The following is an 18,264-nucleotide window of genomic DNA, read 5'->3' as shown; positions in this document are numbered from 1 at the left end:
ATTTTTGGTAACACACACACACACTCACACACAGATAAATCAATTCAAGTGATATCCAAAAACTTTTTTTTTTTCCTTTTCCTCTTCACCAATCCCTTTCTCATTCTGCTGGAGGCCCCTCTGCGTCCTGCATTTCTATTTTACTCAATAGGAGAAGTTGCTCAGCTACTTCATGAGGAGTTGAGGATTCACAAACAGAAGTCATTCTAAACAATTTGTCAGGTATGTCTCCCACAAATATTTACTTGTCCTCTCCCTCTCTGACCAGCGGTCACAACAGTGAGTCATCCATTGGGCTTTAATCCACAGCAGCATGAAATAACAGCAATTCCAGGACTATGACCTGACACTTTCCATTTTTATTAAAATTCTCACTTCCCTCAAAACCTGATTGTCTTAAAGTCAATTTTATTCCATGCTTGGACTTTCAGTTTGTGCTAATTTGCAAGTCTTTCCCAAATTATCCTTGTAAATCAATGCGTGAAGTATTTATCAATTCTCATACATACAATTCCTTGACAGATTCAGGAGAACTGAATCTCTCCCCATAGAGGAGACTTTTCTGGAGGGAGTGGGATAGAAGGAATCCCCTTTATGAAATAAGAGTTAGGGGATGGGAACTAAATTTATGCCTTTTAAGACCTTATTAATATATAGAGTTATATGTATATGGCCTATTGTCAGTCCCTTATTCAGTTTGCTTCATCCATTTTAGATGAGCGTGATGCAAAGTCTACAAACTCAGAGCCACACGTTTATGTCTTTGTTATTATGGCTAAGATCCCACATGCTGCAGAGCAACTAAGCCCGTGTGCCACAACCACTGAATCCCGCGCACCTAGAGCCCGTGCTCCGCGACAAGAGAAGCCACCGCAATGAGAAGCCCGCGCACCGCAACGAAGACACAACACAGCCAAAAATAAAATAAATATAATAAATTTATTAAAAAAAAAAGAAATTTGAGTCGCGCCTTTCTTCATTAAATAAAAAAGCCTAAAAGTACTATACAGATAAATCTAAGCGCTTCACATTAATAAGCAAGTATTTTACCAATCAAAATACTGCTCTTAAGCACAAGTAACAACTCAAACAAGGAAAAGCTCGAATGAACTAAGCCTCTATGCATTCACTGCAAAATTTTATACTATTACCAAAATTACAAACAAAACAAAACGATAAACTTCTAGTGGTAGTGGACCCAAATGTTTATTATTGTCTCATTTTCTTCTAACCAGGCAACTCTTCTCTATTTCTCCCCTCATGACTTTTCTCTTTGTTTGGTACTCAGCCAACCTCTGAGACACAACTGAACTCCTCCCTCCTCCAGGAAGCGATTTCTGGCCCTCACTGATCTCCTTCAGCTCCATACCGCTTAAACCCATCCTACGATTCAGGTCTACCAATAGTATTGATCTCCTGTATGCCTACCATTTCCACAGATGCATCCTGGGGAACAGGGCCGGACCTCCCCTGTATTGCCACCTTGCCTCACCCAGAGCCCTCTTAGAATATTGACTTCATGGAGTTTTGGACATAAACCCATGTAGGAAAGGACACAAGCTATGGCAGCTAGCCCCCTCTGACTCATGGTCCTTTTAAGAATATAGAAGCCTCAAATACGTGAACCAAATTGATTTGGGCCCCCCACCCAAGACCTTGAGTTTGAATTGATTGGTAGCGTGAAATAAATGATACACCTGAGAACTTCTGGATTCCCATTTGCACCACGAGTTCATAGGCCTGACTGTAAATGACCTTTTACATTAATGCCCACATTTACTAGTTGGTGCTTTTCATACTGTTTCTCTCAAGAACGTTAAATGCAGAACTGTGCCCTTTGTTCTGAAGCATGGAGGCTTTGCTCTGTATTGTTTCAGAATCACTGGCATTCCCACTGGGAACAGAGTGGGCCTCATCCTCTGCTCATGACTAAGTCCAGAGACTCTGTCTGGTGAAGGAGTTCTGTGACTTTTTAACCTGAGCAGTATTCTACCCATTGCCCATGAATGCCCGGGTTACAGTGCCTGTATCACTGCACTGCTGATTACAATAAATGTGAGGTAACCTGGTAAGCTGTCCCCAACCCCAAACTCAAGAACATTAGTGGATACTTGAAAGCAAGCTGTATGACTGCACACTCCCAGCTTCCAAAGTTCAAAAGTCTGGTGGACTAATCTTAAGATCTCCACTGCTCTCTTCTTTGCCAAATATGGGCAACAAATACTGCCTTTAACATTATCAGGACACAGCTGGGGGTTGCTTTTTCAGTGCTGGGGATAGATTACATGGATACATTTTCCAACTCTCTGCAGCAAAGAGGTGCAGTGATAGACGTTCATAATCAGGCCCTTAAAGTGAAGGGCACTAGGCTTTGGAATGAGAAAGATCTGGGTTCAAACTCAGGGTGCCATTGGCTAGATGGGTAACCTTGAACGAGTTATAAATTTCTGTGAGCCTGTTTTCTCATCTGCCAAATGGAAATAACACCACCTCCCTCAGCAGGGTTGTGAAAATTATGATATACATAAAACTCCTGACATATTGCTTCAATATAGTAGATACTCAATAAATGTTAGTTACTGTTTTTATTATCCAAGAGTTTGAATTGACTAGAGTCCATGACTTTTAATTCACTATTTCAGTCTTCTCAGAAGAGTCATCCGGGACTAAAGTTAAAAGTATATGGGAGGCTGTTAAATGCCTGTAAAGGTTATTTAGTGGGTAGGAAAGATCACAGCACTGAGGTGGAAGGATGTTGTCCCTGCCCCCACTCCCTTATGGCCCCAACACACACACACACACACACTCACACATCCCTCCCCCCCAGACTAAACCTGTAGGCCCTTTTGTCCATGTCTCCAACCCTAGCTGATGAAAATGCCTGTGGTTTTAAAGGTTTTCAAAACTAAGAATGGGAAAGTGAGGCCTCAGAAAACTATATATATTCCACTAGAGGAGAAAGCAAGTAAGAGAGAGAGAGAGGGGTAACGCTACATTTTCTTGTCCTTAGCAGTATAATGGCCCCCACGTCCTGGGATCCCAGTTTGACAAGATGAAAGGACTCGAAGGTCATGGACGGACCTCACTGTCCACTGTGAAAGCTCTTGCAGCACCTTTAGGCCCCACAGCTTCTTCTCAAAGAGACCACCATCTCCAACAATAAGGGGCATCCCATCAGCCTCACTGGAAGGGATCTTGTGTTCCAGGAGCACCATTAATTCTTCCAGCTGGTAAGCAAAGGCAGCGACTTGGAGGAGAATGGTATGTATTGCTTGATGGAAGTCATCTTCAGCTGGAGTAAAATGCACCCGTTGGTCTTCTAACATTCTGGCCAACATAACATGGAAGGTACGGTAAGCTTGGAGGTTCTCTTGGAGTCGCTCTGCCTCACTAAGCTCGCTCCACCGATCAGTGCTTGCCACTGGCACACCACGCACAGAGTCCAGATTCACGTTCTCGTTCAGACCTTGGTGCTTCACCTGGTCAAGGATACAGAAAAACTTCACATCTTCTGTAATCACTCCACCAGTCTCACTTAATCTCTAAATCTCATATAAAATCTTATTCACTTCCCTGGTCAAGGATCCAAATTGTAAAGAAAATAGAGAGTCTAGATGAGGAACTCTTCATCTGGGAACCTTGACGGACTTTAGGAAGAAGCTATCCTCCCAGAAACTATCCATACTGCTTTGACTACCTGTTCATTTCTCTTGGGAGAATGTACAGCTTCCACTAGGTTCCAAAGGTTGAAAACCACCCACTGACTGGTCTAGAATAATTTTTCCTTCCCACTTGACACTCCCTCCTGGCAACTGGAGTATTATAATCATACTGGAGTTTAAGTATTTTAAATATACCTGAAGACGATGGCCACACCTAAGCTCTAAAACATAGGCATCATAGAATTTTTCTAACAGCCTCTCCATTGCTCACTGTCGATGGTGAGGACAACCCTTTATTACAGGAGTCAATTGCAATTATTTTTCTAAAAATTGGTATTTCAAAGAATCTGATTTCTGACTGCTGGAGTTTTATGAAGATAAACCAATTCTCAGAGAACCTAAATTCCGAACTCTCCACGGGGGCCTGGAGTGTTTCCACGGCAGGCCTTAGATGAAGACCGAGGGGGATCTTCCTCTATCAGAAAACCTGAGATCCATGGTTAGCTCCCTAAGAATCGGACACTTCCCCAGGTCCCCAGTGATTCTTCTACGAGACTTTTTTGATAGTGTAGGTGACCTTTCTATTTAGACACAGGAACACTTTTGATTGTATAGGGTGGCTAATAATGTAATAGGAGAAACTGGTTGGTTTATACTGTTCTTCTCCCAATCCTATAAACCTAACTCCATCTTTCGTTTCTAAGCTCAAAAAATCAGAACAATGTACATGAAGAACCCAAGCTTAGAGGCCTCATGGTTAAGCTATTCTGGCAGAATTCAGACAGGTAATGAAATTAGGAACAGCCTCCAGGACATAAAGCCAATTCTACATAGAACCCCATGTATATTTTCTTATTCAAGGAACAACACGTCTCCTGAATAGCCTACAGAAAGTAAGGTTGTATGACTTTCCTTAAGGGAAGGGGCCATGTCAAACGACAGGTGCCCAATATATAAATGACTATATGATTAGGGCTTTTGTAACTGATAACGGGGCTGGAACATGATGGTAAAGGGCTGGATCAGAAGAGATGAAGTGAAAATAGACGACAGCAAAATAGGCAACTTACATAAGATTCCATAAGAGCAGTCAGGTCTGAACGGATCTTCCTTGCTAGCCAGACAGAGCGGCTACAGAGGTCCCGGCGGCGAGGGGTCAGCGGTGAATGCTCTGTGAAAGCCATCCCCTAACTCAACTGTCCCGGGAAACAAGTGAGCTGGGTTTGTTTCTGTCTATACTGGTCCAAATAAGAAATGTGACTCTCGGGCTAAATCCACTGGGCATTTCCCTACTAATGGAATTCGGCACCCACGCCCCCTGCCTGACTCAGAGGTGGCAGCAAATTCCTGGCTGTGGATTTCTGTGCCTGTGGAATCAAAGGCCCCTTTTCACTCAGCTTTCTGTCCTGCAGCGTCTGCCTCCAACTCTCTCCTCCACTCAGGGCCTAGTGTACTTGTTTTCATGTCATTGTTTTGCTTTTGCACTTGACAAGGTCATTATCACGCTGATCCTCATGACACCCCTGCCTGATGGAATCTATTTATATACACTTATAATCAGTTCATTTTACTATCACCCTCTCTGTGCTCCCCATGTCCTTTTCTTTCTTGGCCTGGTAAATTATTCAATAATATTAAGTTATTATTATTGATATAGCTGCCATTCATTAAGCATCTACCCTAGGCCAGACACTGCTAACAGCTTTAAAGCCTTTATTTGATCTTTAGAATAATTCTACAAGATAGTTTCCTCATTTTACATAAGAAATGGAGGCTTAAAGAAATTAAATAATGTGCACAAAATCTAATAACTAGGTTCAAAATTTAAATATAGGTCTTTGATTCTATAACTGTTCCTCCCACTGAGTTTCCAATATCATTCTCTAGGTAGTTCATATTTTGTTCCAAGACACAAAGTTTACATGAAATAGATCCTGTAAAACTACAGCATTTTTTCATTCCCATCCTTTTGCTGAGTATTTAAATTTACACTTGATTAAAAATCAGTTAAGGAAGCATCTGTAATCTCAATCATGGTGCCTTCCTTGTAGCTATAGGATGAGGAAGGTACTATTTTAGGCCTGTTCTCTTCCAAAGGACAGGAAACACCCAACCCTGACTTGGTAACATTTCTGAGGCAGTCTCACTTAAGTGACAACATGCTTTTCTTTTTCTTCCTTATCCCAGTCATACCACATTGCTTCTTAACAAAATAAGAGAATGAGCTGGACTGTGAAATGAAGGCAGAGTTTAAAAGCACTTGGAGAGTTGTTGTTCTATTGCATTTAACTCTGTAGGTTAGAGGATGACGCCAATTGGGTAAGAGTTACAAGCTTCATCCCCAAATGAATCAGTTTTCACTATTTTGTATCATGGACATTACCTCTAAATTGAAACACATGCCTTCTCAGGAGGAAATTTCCATACATAAACAATAATCGAGGGGGCTTCCCTGGTGGCACAGTGGTTGAGAGTCCGCCTGCTGATGCAGGGGACACGGGGTCGTGCCCTGGTCCGCGAAGATCCCACATGCCGCGGAGCGGCTGGGCCCGTGAGCCATTGCTGCTGAGCCTGCACGTCCGGAGCCTGTGCTCCGCAACGCGAGAGGCCACAGCAGTGAGAGGCCCGCGTACCACAAAAAAAAAAGAAAAAAAAAAAAAAAAAGCAATAATCGAGGGACATAGGGGAGAAAGAAATGAGGCTGGGGTGGTTGTCACAGTAGGCTTTTTAAGAAGGTAGGAGGATTCTACTTTTTTTTTTTTTTTAACTTTGTATGGACATTGAGTTTTGTGAAGAAGCACTGATATTAAATGCTATCAGGGTTTTGTCATTATCAGAGCAAAATTAACCCCACAGCTTCCTTAACGTTCTCTTTACTAGATTAAGAATCCACCTTTCCTAAGGTTGAAACATGGAAAGGATTTCCAACTTTGTCAAATGATCATAGGATCATATGGCATCTCAGCATTAGAAATCAAGAACTGAACTAAGTCAAAAGTTAACTACCTGATTCTCAACAAGAGCAAACAACAGTATCCGCATATTAAAACCTGCTCTGAGGGCACTTGTTTTTCTTATTTGGCAGCATCAATTATTTCACCCCAGGATAACTGCAACTCAGTACAACCAAGGAAGACCAGTTGCTTCCATGAAGACAACTTTTATTTTTCTTCTTTACATATTTATTTTGGATATGCCTTACCTAGATTAAGAGAAAACAAGGATTTGAAAAGCAGAGTATCCCTTTTATTATAATTTCTTTTTACATAACCTTTTCAACCTAGATTCAGGTAACTACCTGTCTCTCCCACCAAAGGAGAAGGGTCCTGCATATTACAACAGGCAAAAAAGGCTTCTAGGAAATAAAATATTTTAAATTGATTCATTACAATTTTTCAGTTTTCTTGAGTACACTGGAAAGTGGGAAAAAGACAGGAGGGAAAAATGGTGCTTCGAACAGCCGGACTGTAATAACTTTAGTTAGGTTTAGTACACTCTTTATATTTTTTTCTCCAAACAGGTTCTAAGGAAGTTCAAGTGCTCTATGTGAATGCTTTTCCATACCTCAATGTATCTATTTTTACTCCCAGTAATCTTGGCCAGTGTTTATCTAAATTCTCTGAAGCATATTAAGTCTCAATTTTACAAAATAACCCTGGGCAACCACAAACAAGGGGAAAGATGTATTTCTACAAGATGTATTTCTATATCTTGTAGAAATAATATTTGTATTAAGTACATTTTCAGAATTTAGAATTGCTAATTCAAGATGGAGAATATGCTGTGGGAAGAGTTATTAAAAAGGTAGCAGAATTTGATTAACAGTAGGAAATGTTGGGCTTCCCTGGTGGCTCAGTGGTTGAGGGTCCGTCTGCCGATGCAGGGGACACGGGTTCGTGCCCCGGTCCGGGAAGATCCCACGTGCCGCGGAGCGGCTGGGCCCATGAGCCATGGCCGCTGAGCCTGCGCGTCCGGAGCCTGTGCTCCGCAACGGGAGAGGCCACAACAGTGAGAGGGTCGCGTATCGCAAAAAAAAAAAAAAAAAAGAGTAGGAAATGTAGAATTTTAAGATTAAGAGTTCCTTAGAAGGACAATGAAGTAAACGTATGAGGAGCAGAATGGAAAAGGGAAAAGAATCTAGTATAAGATAGTTTACTTTAACCAACTCTTTACTTTGCTAGCACCCCTTTTCTCAAAAGGAAAAAATCTTAAGTCTGTGAAAAATATTTTAAAATTTATCGCAAACTGCTGTAATAATTTATTGAAACAAATTACAGGCAAATGAAGATGAGTAAAAAACAGAGAAAGGAGAAAGTTTCTGAGAACTAGCTAGCTGCTTTTGGTGGGGAGGAGTGTGATACAGGGAAGAATATATTTTCCCTCTATCTCATAAAGTTGTTTTTTTTTTTAAATGCAGTTTGCTTTTGTGTAGGTGGCTAAAACATCTGATGACTAACAACTGCAAATGTAATTTATGGAGACAAAGGATAAGATAAATGTGACGAAGACAAAAAGTAAAGTGGGGTATAGATGCTAGCTAGTGAAACAGTACAAAATGGACTTAATACGGGAGTGGAACAACTTTGTTTTAGACCCATCCAGTCAATCTTATAATATTTTCAAATTTACTCAACATACCAAAGTCATCTCCAAATCCTTACTGTGGGCAGCAAAGCATACTCTATATCCCTTCTAACCTTATTCCATTTGCTACCCTCACACTGAAGGGGATGGCAAATCTGCAACACTGAAAAGAAACAACAGTACATTTAAGACTGTTCACTGTAGGTGTTTCACTCCCTATTCCCTGGCATCCCAACCACTGACACTAGGTGGGTGTAAAGTAAGCCTCTTTCAGAGATGACGTTTTGTTACCCTTCTTCTTGGGGAAAAAAAAAAAATCAAAAGAGAAAACTGATAAACTTTGTAGTTTTAGTGTTTGTGAAAAACAAGCTGTTCCTTATTTTGTTCTCAGCAAAACTTCATTCTTTCCAACAGCCATCATACATTTCTGACAAACAATGAATAGGGCAAGCCTTTAATTCCAGTTTCTGAGGTACGTAGGAGAGACTGCCCTTCTAATTCTCTAAAAATGGGCCAAAATATGCTTTTGGTCTTCTGGAAGTTATGAAGTTGTACAAAACTGTCTTTCCCATGGACAGTAAGTAATCCACCCCATGAAAATCCCTACCTCGAGGGAAATGATAATTCCTACAACTTCAGGTGAAAACCAAAGCATTATACAGATTATTAACTTTGTTGAAGGTTTTCTTCTTCTGAAGTGTTATTAAAAGGGAAACAAAACAGAGCAATTTTCTTTTACTTACAACTGTATGACTCAGACTATTCCTTCACTGATGGCAGTGTCCTTCACTAATTGGGAGCTGGAATCAACCAATGATAAAGCAAAGCAAAGCCAAAGCCAAAGCCAAAGCCAAAGCAAGCAAGGGGCCAGAGCTGGGGTAACAGGGAGGTCTGTACAAAGAAATGATGGGGACAAAAAAGAAAATCAACAAATTCACAAGAGAAAACCTTTTATCTATAATTCAGACCCTGAACAACCTTCCTGACCCCCTCAAAATTCCTAAATCTCGATGCTCTAAAAACTCAGACCACTAATTACCACAAACCTAACATCCTTCCCTAAAGAGGTTTCCGGAAAAGCACTAGGCTACTGTAGTGATTTTGTTAGTGCTGAGGACCAGCTTTCCTTAAAGGCCACTAGAGAGCTATGATTTTAGAGGCTGGCTGTGCTTCTTCAACCCTATATCTTGCCTTCTACAAGTACCTCTTATGCAAAGGACCCCATGTCAGAATAATCTAATCTCTCCCAGCCCCACAAAATATAGCAACAAAGACAAAAAAAAAAAAGAGAAATCAGACTTTGTTAATAAATAAGGAATCTCAGGTTCCACAACACAAAAACACACATGTTCAAAGTGCAAATTTCTGCCACTAGTCTGGGACTTTTCTCACTGATATAGAACCCTGTCTTATGGTCAGAGAGACCATGTAGACAGTAGTTCCCTCCCTGTTGGGAGCCTGCTTGCAAAGCAAGTGAGCACCACTGAGAACCTTATGGAGGTGTTGGGAGGGGGACTGAGGAAGGTGGTGAGGTGAAGAGGCAGGAGGTGGTCCCCATGTATCCTTCCTTTCCTAAACCCAGGGGGAATAGAGGGAAAGGGGGTGAGAGATGTGTGCTGTTTTAACAGCTCACCCTGCTAAGGGGCCCTAAAGTGCCAAGTCAAGCTGCCAGCCTCCAGAGATTAGAAGTATATGATACTTTGAAGATAAATGTGCTGCAGGGGATAGAAGCCAGAACCATAGGGAAGCAGTAAAAGAGGAGAAGGGGTTTAGAGAATATTAATATATTATTAAGAGTTAAAAGCTGATCCAGAGCACATCAGAGTTACAGGCTGAAAAGGGGGATCTGCTGATGAGCAGGAAGTCTGCCTGGCTGGAACTGAGTATAAGAATAACCGTTACTTTAAGAGCTGCTGCTGCTTTTTCTTTGTCTAGCTTTCTGGTAAAGGCAACATCAATTTTATAAAGGGGACAACAGAGGGAGAAGAGGGGGTGTGTGTGTGTGCGCGTGTGTGTGTGCGCGTGTGTGTGCGCACGTGTGCTGTGATCCACAATGGAAAAAGCAGGCCCTTCAGTTATTTTACTAGATTTTAAATGCTTTAAATTTTTTTTTTTTTTTGTCCTTTTTGTCTTTTAAATACAAAGTCTTAGCTGTCCCAGTGCCCAAAGTCTTCCCTTCCTCTAAGGTCCAGTAGAGTCTGAATCTTCAATCAGAACCTCTGTGGTAGCACCGAGTATATCCGAGTTCATGACCAGCCCTTCAGTGCCCCCACTGCTGCCACTTCCCACAAAGATCTTCCCATCAGCCATCAGGCTCACCCGTTCTGTCCCACTACAATATGACTTTGACATCCCTTCAGCTTCTAGCAGAAGGCACTCTCCAGACGTGGAGTTTCCCAAGGGCTCAGGAAGAAGAGGAAGACCCTGACCGTCTGCAGGTTGTGTCAGGGACTCTGGATTAGTGCCCAAGATATCTGTGCTGGTGATGAGGGCGCCCGCATTGGCAGCCAGAGCTTCGGCAATCAGCACCTCAGGGTGGCTTTTTGCTTTGTGAGCCACTACGCTGTCCTTCTTCTCAAATTTTTTGCCACAGATATTGCAAGAAAACTGGTAGAAGGAGTCTGCATCATGCTTCTTCATGTGCCAATTAAGGGATGCCTTTTGCCGGCAAGTGAATCCACAGATCTCGCATCTAAGGAGAGTGAAAAACGAAATAGCTGATCAAATAGAGAAATAAAGAGACTCTAATTTAGCGTCAGGGTGAGAATTGAGAGGTTACGTTTATAAGCAACAGTCAGTAATATATACTTCTTGTGAAAGATTAGGAAAAGTTAATAGATAGAAAACTAATCTGATTTTTTCCCCTTTCTGTTTGTTTGAAAAAGAGGAAAACAAAAGAAAACATGACTAAGTAGCTCCCCTAATCAATACCCACTCTTTTTTTTTTTTTTTTTTTGCGGTACGCGGGCCTCTCACTGTTGTGGCCTCTCCCGTTGCGGAGCACAGGCTCCGGACGCACAGGCTCAGCGGCCATGGCTCACGGGCCCAGCCGCTCCGCGGCACGTGGGATCTTCCCAGACTGGGACACAAATCCGTGTCCCCCGCATCGGCAGGCGGCCTCTCAACCACTGCGCCACCAGGGAAGCCCAATACCCACTCTTTAATTTGGTAGAAGTAAAATAGCAGTGCCGGCTGAAATGTCTGTAAAGGGTCTAACCCTCAAGTGGGGTATATGCACTGAGACCCCAGATGTTCACCAGTAAACAAGTACTCACTGTAATGGCTTCTCGCCAGTGTGAATCATCCGGTGCACTGCCAGATTGTGGGAACTCTTGAAGGCTCGAGCACAGTATTCACAGATATAATCTCGTTGATCTGAGAAGAAAAATAATGTGGTTATTTAGTGTTCCATTTAGAATCCCTCTTAAGTATTTTTTCCTAGCTTACAACAAGCAGATGATCAGGCAGGTGAATTTAGAGGACAAGCAATACTGTTTTTAATATATAAGCACTTTGGATAAACAAAACTTATAATAATATCATTTTTATCTCTTCTTAGTCCATTCTTTCAGTAGCATACGAACCTATTTTAAAAAACAAAAATAAAAAACACAGCTAGACAGAAATATGAGAACTGGAATCCTAATCTCAATTTTACCAGTAATCCAGACCTTGGATAAATTGGTTAGCAAGTAAACAACTACATTTTACATAACTTTTATTCTTAAAACAGCTTTTTTCACAGACTGTGAAAGCTGAATGCTTACATATAAAGAATCTAGCGTTCAACAACAACAAAAGAAGTTGGCATTCCCTAAAGAAAAGTGACCCAAATATAAAGTGCTACTCATATCTTCTATTTCAGATTTTTTAAAAAGTTACCCAAGATAAACAATTTAAACTTCTCTCAAAAATTCTATGGGGCAAAGGAACACTGGACTTAATTTCTTATCAACTGGTTGGGGAGAAAGTGGACAAACAGATGCTCAACATACATTTGTTGAATAAATGGCCACTACCCATTTTCTATGCCTTTCACTTAAAAATTACTAGAAATAGTCGCAGTAAAAACACAAGGCTAAGTCAAAAGGCAAACAGCATCCAATTTAATCTTACATTCTATCCCAAACAGTTCTAAAACCAAGTGTGGGAGAAGAGTCAAGTTTTCCTCAAACTTGAATGTACTGAGGACTCACCTGGGGATCTTATTAGATGCAGACGCTGATTCAGTTGGTCTAAGGCAAGGCCTGAGATTCTCCATCTCTTAATGGAGCTAAAGTCTGGTCTATGTTCTACATAATGAGTGGTAGGGTCTAAAAATGCATACTTCTAACTCAGGGACAATTTCTTAGTATCTCTGAGGTCTTGTCCACTTTTCCAGCTCCACAGTCGCATGACAAACCCATGTGGGGCATTCTACTTGCTTAAATAAATTGTATTTTCAAAGGGAGCCAGTAAACACTAATTTGGAAAAGGAAACCTCTCTAACACTGACATCATAAAACTGTATCAACCAAATATAAATATCTAGAATGGACTGAATTTCTAAAACACTGTTTGTCATAGTAGGCTTGTAATATTTAACTAAAACAGTCTAAACTGGTTGTCACAAATTACTTTTCTATAGGATAAAACAGTGTAGCAGGGAGAAGGAGTGGAGAAATGGCAGCTTCTATCAAGAAACAGTGGAGACAGCATACTCTCTGAAGAAACATAGTGTAATGCAAAGACAGTAGACTTTGGAGTGACTAAGACCTGAGTTTAAATTGCGGTGCTATCAGGTGCCCGGCCCTGTGCAGTAAACAGCACTTTATAGGTTATCTCATTTCATCCTTGTAATAACTCAGTGTTACTGGTAACATTATTAGCTTTATTTTACAAATGAGGAAAAGTGAGAAGAAATTAAGTAACGTTCCTAAGTCACACATTTAGTAAATGATGGAAAGGGTATATATATGACACTGACCATATAACCTTGTGCAAGAGACATGAAATCTCTGCTACTGGAATTCCTAGTCTTACCCTCCAAGGATTATTAAGAATATCAAGTGTCTGGCATATGCTCAATTACCACTAATACCCAGCCTAATTTGTTCCTATTAGCTACACTGCACTGAGACTGTCAAGTGGATAAAAATGAATGACGTCTGAATCCATTCTATAACATGAATTACAAAGACATTGTTTCTCTTTTTGAGTCAATAGCTCCTCCTCCAACAGGAGGTTACATGTGAATTTAGTAGCTAGCCTTTACGATTCCAATAGGAGCAGAAGTCGAGAGCTCCTCAGTAGGTAACATGAACGATGAGCAGCCCTCCTTCCCGTTTCAGCTTTCTCCACATACTCCTCATTTTCAGTCCAGGTAGTTACTACGAGTATCTATTTACCTGAGACAGAATTAGAAAACCCCGGTTCTGCTAAAACTAGCTGTGTGACCACAGGCAAGTTACCTAATGTTGCTCAGCCTCTGGTTTCTTAGCTGTAAAACAAACTTGGTGATGTTGAATCAGTGAATTTAGCTACTTGATAAACATTTTATTTAAAAAATACCTGTATGATGTTTGGCATGTCGTAGAAGTTGCTTCTGGAGCCTGAAGAGTCGCCCACAGGAGGGATGGGGACATACGTATTTCTTCTTCAGCAAATGCTGATATTTAATGTGGTGCTAAAACAGTAAAAGAAAGTGAAGGGGGATAAAAAATAAGGATTCCAGAAAGCTTAGCTTAGCTCATTCCTTTGCTAAGTCAAAAGTGCTGAAGGAAAACCAAATACTCTGTATATGAACAGGAAGCAGTATAATAAAATGATTACGAACATAGGCTACAGAAACAGATAGACGGTGATTCCAGACTAGGTCTGTCATTCACTAGTGGCATGATCTTAGAATATAATACTTCCAGATGGAAGTATTATATGGAGGTAATGATAACTGTGTTGTAGTGTTGTTGTGGGAATACAGAGATCATATATTGTACGGTGCTTAGTGCAGCAAATAGTACATGACAAAAGAAGTGTAGCTATCATTATTATAGTAGAACCAGAATCAGAAAGTAAGGCCTTAGTCTATGTTATACTTGCTGCTAAATAAAGATCAAACACTTCTTAAGCTTTAGTAATTATTATTTCACCTTCATGTTTTCTGCCAGACCTAAATACAAGCTGTATCTTTACTCATTAAAAAAAATCTGGGACTTCCCTGGTGACGCGGTGGTTAAGAATCCGCCTGCCAATGCAGGGGACACGGGTTCGAGTTCTGGTCCGAGAAGATCCCACATGCCGCGGAGCAACTAAGCCCATGCACCACAACTACTGAGCCTGTGCTCTAGAGCCCGCGAGCCACAACTACTGAAGCCCACACGCCTAGAGCCCGTGCTCCGCAACAAGAGAAGCCACCGCCATGAGAAGCCCACGCACCGCAACAAAGAGTAGCCCCTGCTCACCACAACTAGAGAAAACTCACACGCAGCAACGAAGACCCAAAGCAGCCAAAAATAAATAAAATAAAAAATAAATTTTTAAAAACATGCAGAACGCACAGCAATTTATAAAATTATTTTAAAAAACCCTGCTCACTTAAAAAAAAACACCTAAAAACTAAAAATTTTAGAATTTATTCTAAATAGGATTCAAAAAGTCATTGGTTTTAGTTGCTAATTTTATTCTTTAAAAATACACATTAAAATAAAATCTGTTCCACTGTGTCTTGGTGTGTTGTTATGCAATCATTTCTTGTATCAGGAGTATTTACACCATGAACACTGGAATATTCCAAGATCCCAAGGAAATATTTAAGCTCAGGTTCTAAATCACTTAAAAACAACAACAACAACAGAAACTCAACTGAAGTAATTTGATGTTTACAAAAAGATTTTCCTTGACATTACACATTTAATGATAAAGCCTACACAAGTCCACAAATTGTAAACTCTCATGAAGTATGAGAACTAGAAATGGAACGTAACCTGCAAGGCTACCTTATTTAACAACTTCACTGACCTGCAAATAGCGAGGGTGAGCAAGAACAGTTCCACATCCTTCCATCTCACAACGGACATACTGGATTGGAGGCTTTTTTCTATTAGCAATATGTAGGAGAAAAGTTAGCAACAGAAAAGAGGCATTCTGCACAGTGGCCAAACTGCACTATAGGGAATAGGTATTTTACAGTATGAAGAATTAAAATCTCTAAGTTTATAGCTTGCACAGAATTTATGTTAGAAGTAACCAGAAATTGCCAAATGTTTAGAGTTTTTAGAAAAGAGCACAAAACAAACTAGTAACTCCCCAAAAGGCAAAGAAGTGTTAAAATTTTTAGAAACTTTAAGATCCTGCAATGGAAATAAAAACATAGTAACTCTGCATCAAGGACACTAATGAAGTTGCTTTTGTGAAATTTTTAACTAGCCATTCCCACAGGATAATTATGAGGGCTGAACATGTGAGTGAAGTGCCCACCACCAGAAAGAAGGCACAACACAGCAGGAGTATAAATTACTCACCTCCTTTTGGGTAATCGTGGACTTTTGTCATCTTTTCGCCTTCTTCCTCTCCTATAATTAAAGAGCAGAGTAACTGTCCACATATTCCAGATTGAAGCTTATATAGTAAAGGAGAGCTGAGGACATACCCTCAAGACCAAAGGGCAGGTGGCAGAAACAAAGGATAACCCAGAATACATAAAGCCAAAGACATATCTGGCAAACCAAACAAAGATTTCACTCTGAAGCAATTTCACTTACAAATAAGTCTGCACCACAAGTTAAAATATATACCTTTCATAAACTACACATTTCTATGGAAGATTTGGATAAACCTCAAGGTTACTACTTGAAGACTTGTTTCAGTGAGAAGTCTATCACTTATATTTAATCAATTTAAAAAGTAGAATAAACAAGTCTATTATCTAAAAACCCTACGAACATAAACTAGACTCTCCTTGCAATAGAGACAAAAGCCTAGACACTTAAAAAAGCTATTTCTGCAACAGGAAATAATTGCTAGCTAAAAGTTTTCACCTGATCAAGGTTATTACATCATTTGCTTTATTTGCCCCTCTTCTGAGGATCCATATTTGCCATACTCTTCTTGCTGCCTCTACCTCCTCGGCATCCCTAGAGCTATTATTGTCCTACCCACTCAACTGAATGTCTCTTAAGTATTGCTTTGAATTAAACTTTTGAAGCTTTTGAGCAGAGTCTTTCCAATGAAATTGTCAGCTGCTTGAGACAGCAATATGCATATGTCAATATCATTCCTCACACTCCTACCCTTTTTCCACTAGTGGCTTGAAAATCTGTTAAATTTCCATTTTTAGTAGGAATTGCCTACTCACTTCCTAGGAGGCTCCTCATCTTCTCTAATTTCATTCTCTTCTTCTTTCACCTCTACCTCTACTTCCACTTTTATTTCTTTCTTCTCTTTCTCTTCTTTCACCTTCCCTGATTTTCTCCGTGGCTTTGGGGTTTCCCTGAAAATACAAATACATTTCAATACTGGTATCCAGCAAAGGACCCTTTCAAGGACAACTGTGACAAAAGGGTAAAGCCAGGAGTTATCAATGATTTATTATAAAATTATGCTCCTCAGGCTTCCCTGGTGGCACAGTGGTTAAGAATCGCCTGCGAATTCTGGTCCGGGAAGATCCCACATGCTGCGGAGCAACTAAGCCCGCGCGCCGCAACTACTGAAGCCCACACGCCTACAGCCCATGCTCCGCAACAAGAGAAGCCACCGCAATGAGAAGCCTGTGCACCGTAACGAAGCGTAGCCCCTGCTTGCCACAACTAGAGAAAGCCCGCTCGCCACAACTAGAGAAAGCCCACACACAGCAATGAAGACCCAAGGCAACCAAAAATAAATAAATAAAATAAATTTAAAAAAGAGAATATGTTCATAATATATAAAATGAATAAATGCAAAATTTTAAAAATTAAAATAAAATAAAATTATGCTCCTCAGTCCATGAAATGTGGTTTCCAGCCAGCTATTCCTCATATGTACATCATACATATATTTAGAGCCTATGAGACAACCCGCCCCCTCCGCAAGCTAACAATGCCTTAGAATCAAATCTCACTATAGCTGTAAAGAGAAACAAAAGTAAAAAATTCTAAGTATTCAGGCAATTCATGATACCTTAAGATAAAACAGGCAGACATCATAATAATCTGAATATGATCAAAACAAAGTTCTATAAATGGAAGAGAGGGCTATATGAGGGAGTAATAAGATAATGTTAGATTCGCAAAACAAGTGCATAATTAATTACTCATTTAAAATTACGTCCATATCCATTCGTTTGGCAACAAGGTGAAATAAAAGCATGCAACGATGCTTTCCTAACTTATTTTTCACTGACAAATCTGAGACATACCTTTCTAAGTGGGGTTTGTAGGTCTCATCCCTTGGATCATCTTTGAACGGTATTTCTTCTTCACTGATCAACATCTCGTCTTCCTCCTCTTCCTCCTCATCACTGCTAAAAAGAAGCAAACAGAGGTTAGAAATTCCAGCTGTATGAATTATATCTGACTTGATTTTATTCAGTAATTTATTTAGAGGTAGCTGAAGATTTACAGTAACTTATCTAGGATTTTCATGCTTATGGTGTAGTTGGACTGCAATCTAGCTGCTTATCCTAAAGAATAATAATTGAAACAAAAAATACATAAATCCTAGACATGCTATCACTCCATTAAAGGCAAGGCAATGATGGCTCAGTGACACTAAGAGTTAAAAAACAATTGACAATTATTTCAAGTAGAAAACAACTTCTGAGTCATGTGATATGACTGACTGTGTTCTACATCCCCAAGGGCTTAAATACGAAATATGAAAAGTTTCTTACCTAATGCCACCTGGAGACTGATGCTCTTCTGCAACATCTAGAAAAAGTCCAAAACAAAACTTTATCTATGTAGGAATAGATATTTTCTCTCTGCAGCCAAGAGACTCAAACCAAATTACTGCCTAGGGTAATTACACAAAAGGAGAATTATCTGCAAAATGTCAAAAAGGA

At 40.2% G+C, this 18,264-nt stretch overlaps 2 protein-coding genes across 3 annotated transcripts in view; both read right to left on the bottom strand.

Moving 5' to 3' along the window:
* Positions 1 to 214: 214 nt before the first annotated feature.
* On the bottom strand, positions 215 to 6,024 carry CNTF (ciliary neurotrophic factor). Its single transcript, XM_060018955.1, has 2 exons — positions 4,733 to 6,024; positions 215 to 3,479 (listed from the first exon to the last, which is right to left on the bottom strand). Exons 1-2 carry the CDS (start codon positions 4,844 to 4,846, stop codon positions 2,991 to 2,993), a joined length of 603 nt encoding a protein of 200 aa, XP_059874938.1. The 5' UTR covers positions 4,847 to 6,024; the 3' UTR covers positions 215 to 2,990.
* A 278-nt stretch (positions 6,025 to 6,302) lies between these two features.
* ZFP91 (ZFP91 zinc finger protein, atypical E3 ubiquitin ligase) overlaps positions 6,303 to 18,264 on the bottom strand; it is a 31,410-nt gene continuing 19,448 nt past the window's right edge. Inside the window, exons 4-11 of one of the 2 annotated variants that reach the window (XM_060018947.1) lie at positions 18,094 to 18,130; positions 17,620 to 17,721; positions 16,579 to 16,713; positions 15,746 to 15,796; positions 15,243 to 15,321; positions 13,797 to 13,911; positions 11,522 to 11,621; positions 6,303 to 10,938 (exon numbers count right to left, since the gene is read on the bottom strand). In XM_060018947.1, coding sequence (XP_059874930.1) covers positions 10,428 to 10,938; positions 11,522 to 11,621; positions 13,797 to 13,911; positions 15,243 to 15,321; positions 15,746 to 15,796; positions 16,579 to 16,713; positions 17,620 to 17,721; positions 18,094 to 18,130 — 1,130 coding nt within the window. In that variant the 3' untranslated portion in view covers positions 6,303 to 10,427. Of the gene's footprint in view, positions 10,939 to 11,521; positions 11,622 to 13,796; positions 13,912 to 15,242; positions 15,322 to 15,745; positions 15,797 to 16,578; positions 16,714 to 17,619; positions 17,725 to 18,093; positions 18,131 to 18,264 lie in introns of both variants that reach the window. The other variant, XM_060018946.1, reaches the window with a different exon arrangement.

This window comes from Delphinus delphis, chromosome 8, assembly GCF_949987515.2.
Source record: "Delphinus delphis chromosome 8, mDelDel1.2, whole genome shotgun sequence".
NCBI lineage: Eukaryota > Metazoa > Chordata > Mammalia > Artiodactyla > Delphinidae > Delphinus > Delphinus delphis.
This window is presented reverse-complemented; position numbering and strand designations above follow the sequence as displayed.

Bases quoted from the DNA above. Each gene is read 5' to 3' on its own strand.
- CNTF (XM_060018955.1), bottom strand. From the start codon at position 4,846: ATGGCTTTCACAGAGCATTCACCGCTGACCCCTCGCCGCCGGGACCTC. The intron at 3,480-4,732 runs GTAAGTTGCCTA...ATCCTTGACCAG, and splicing joins CTGCTCTTATGGAATCTTAT to GTGAAGCACCAAGGTCTGAA.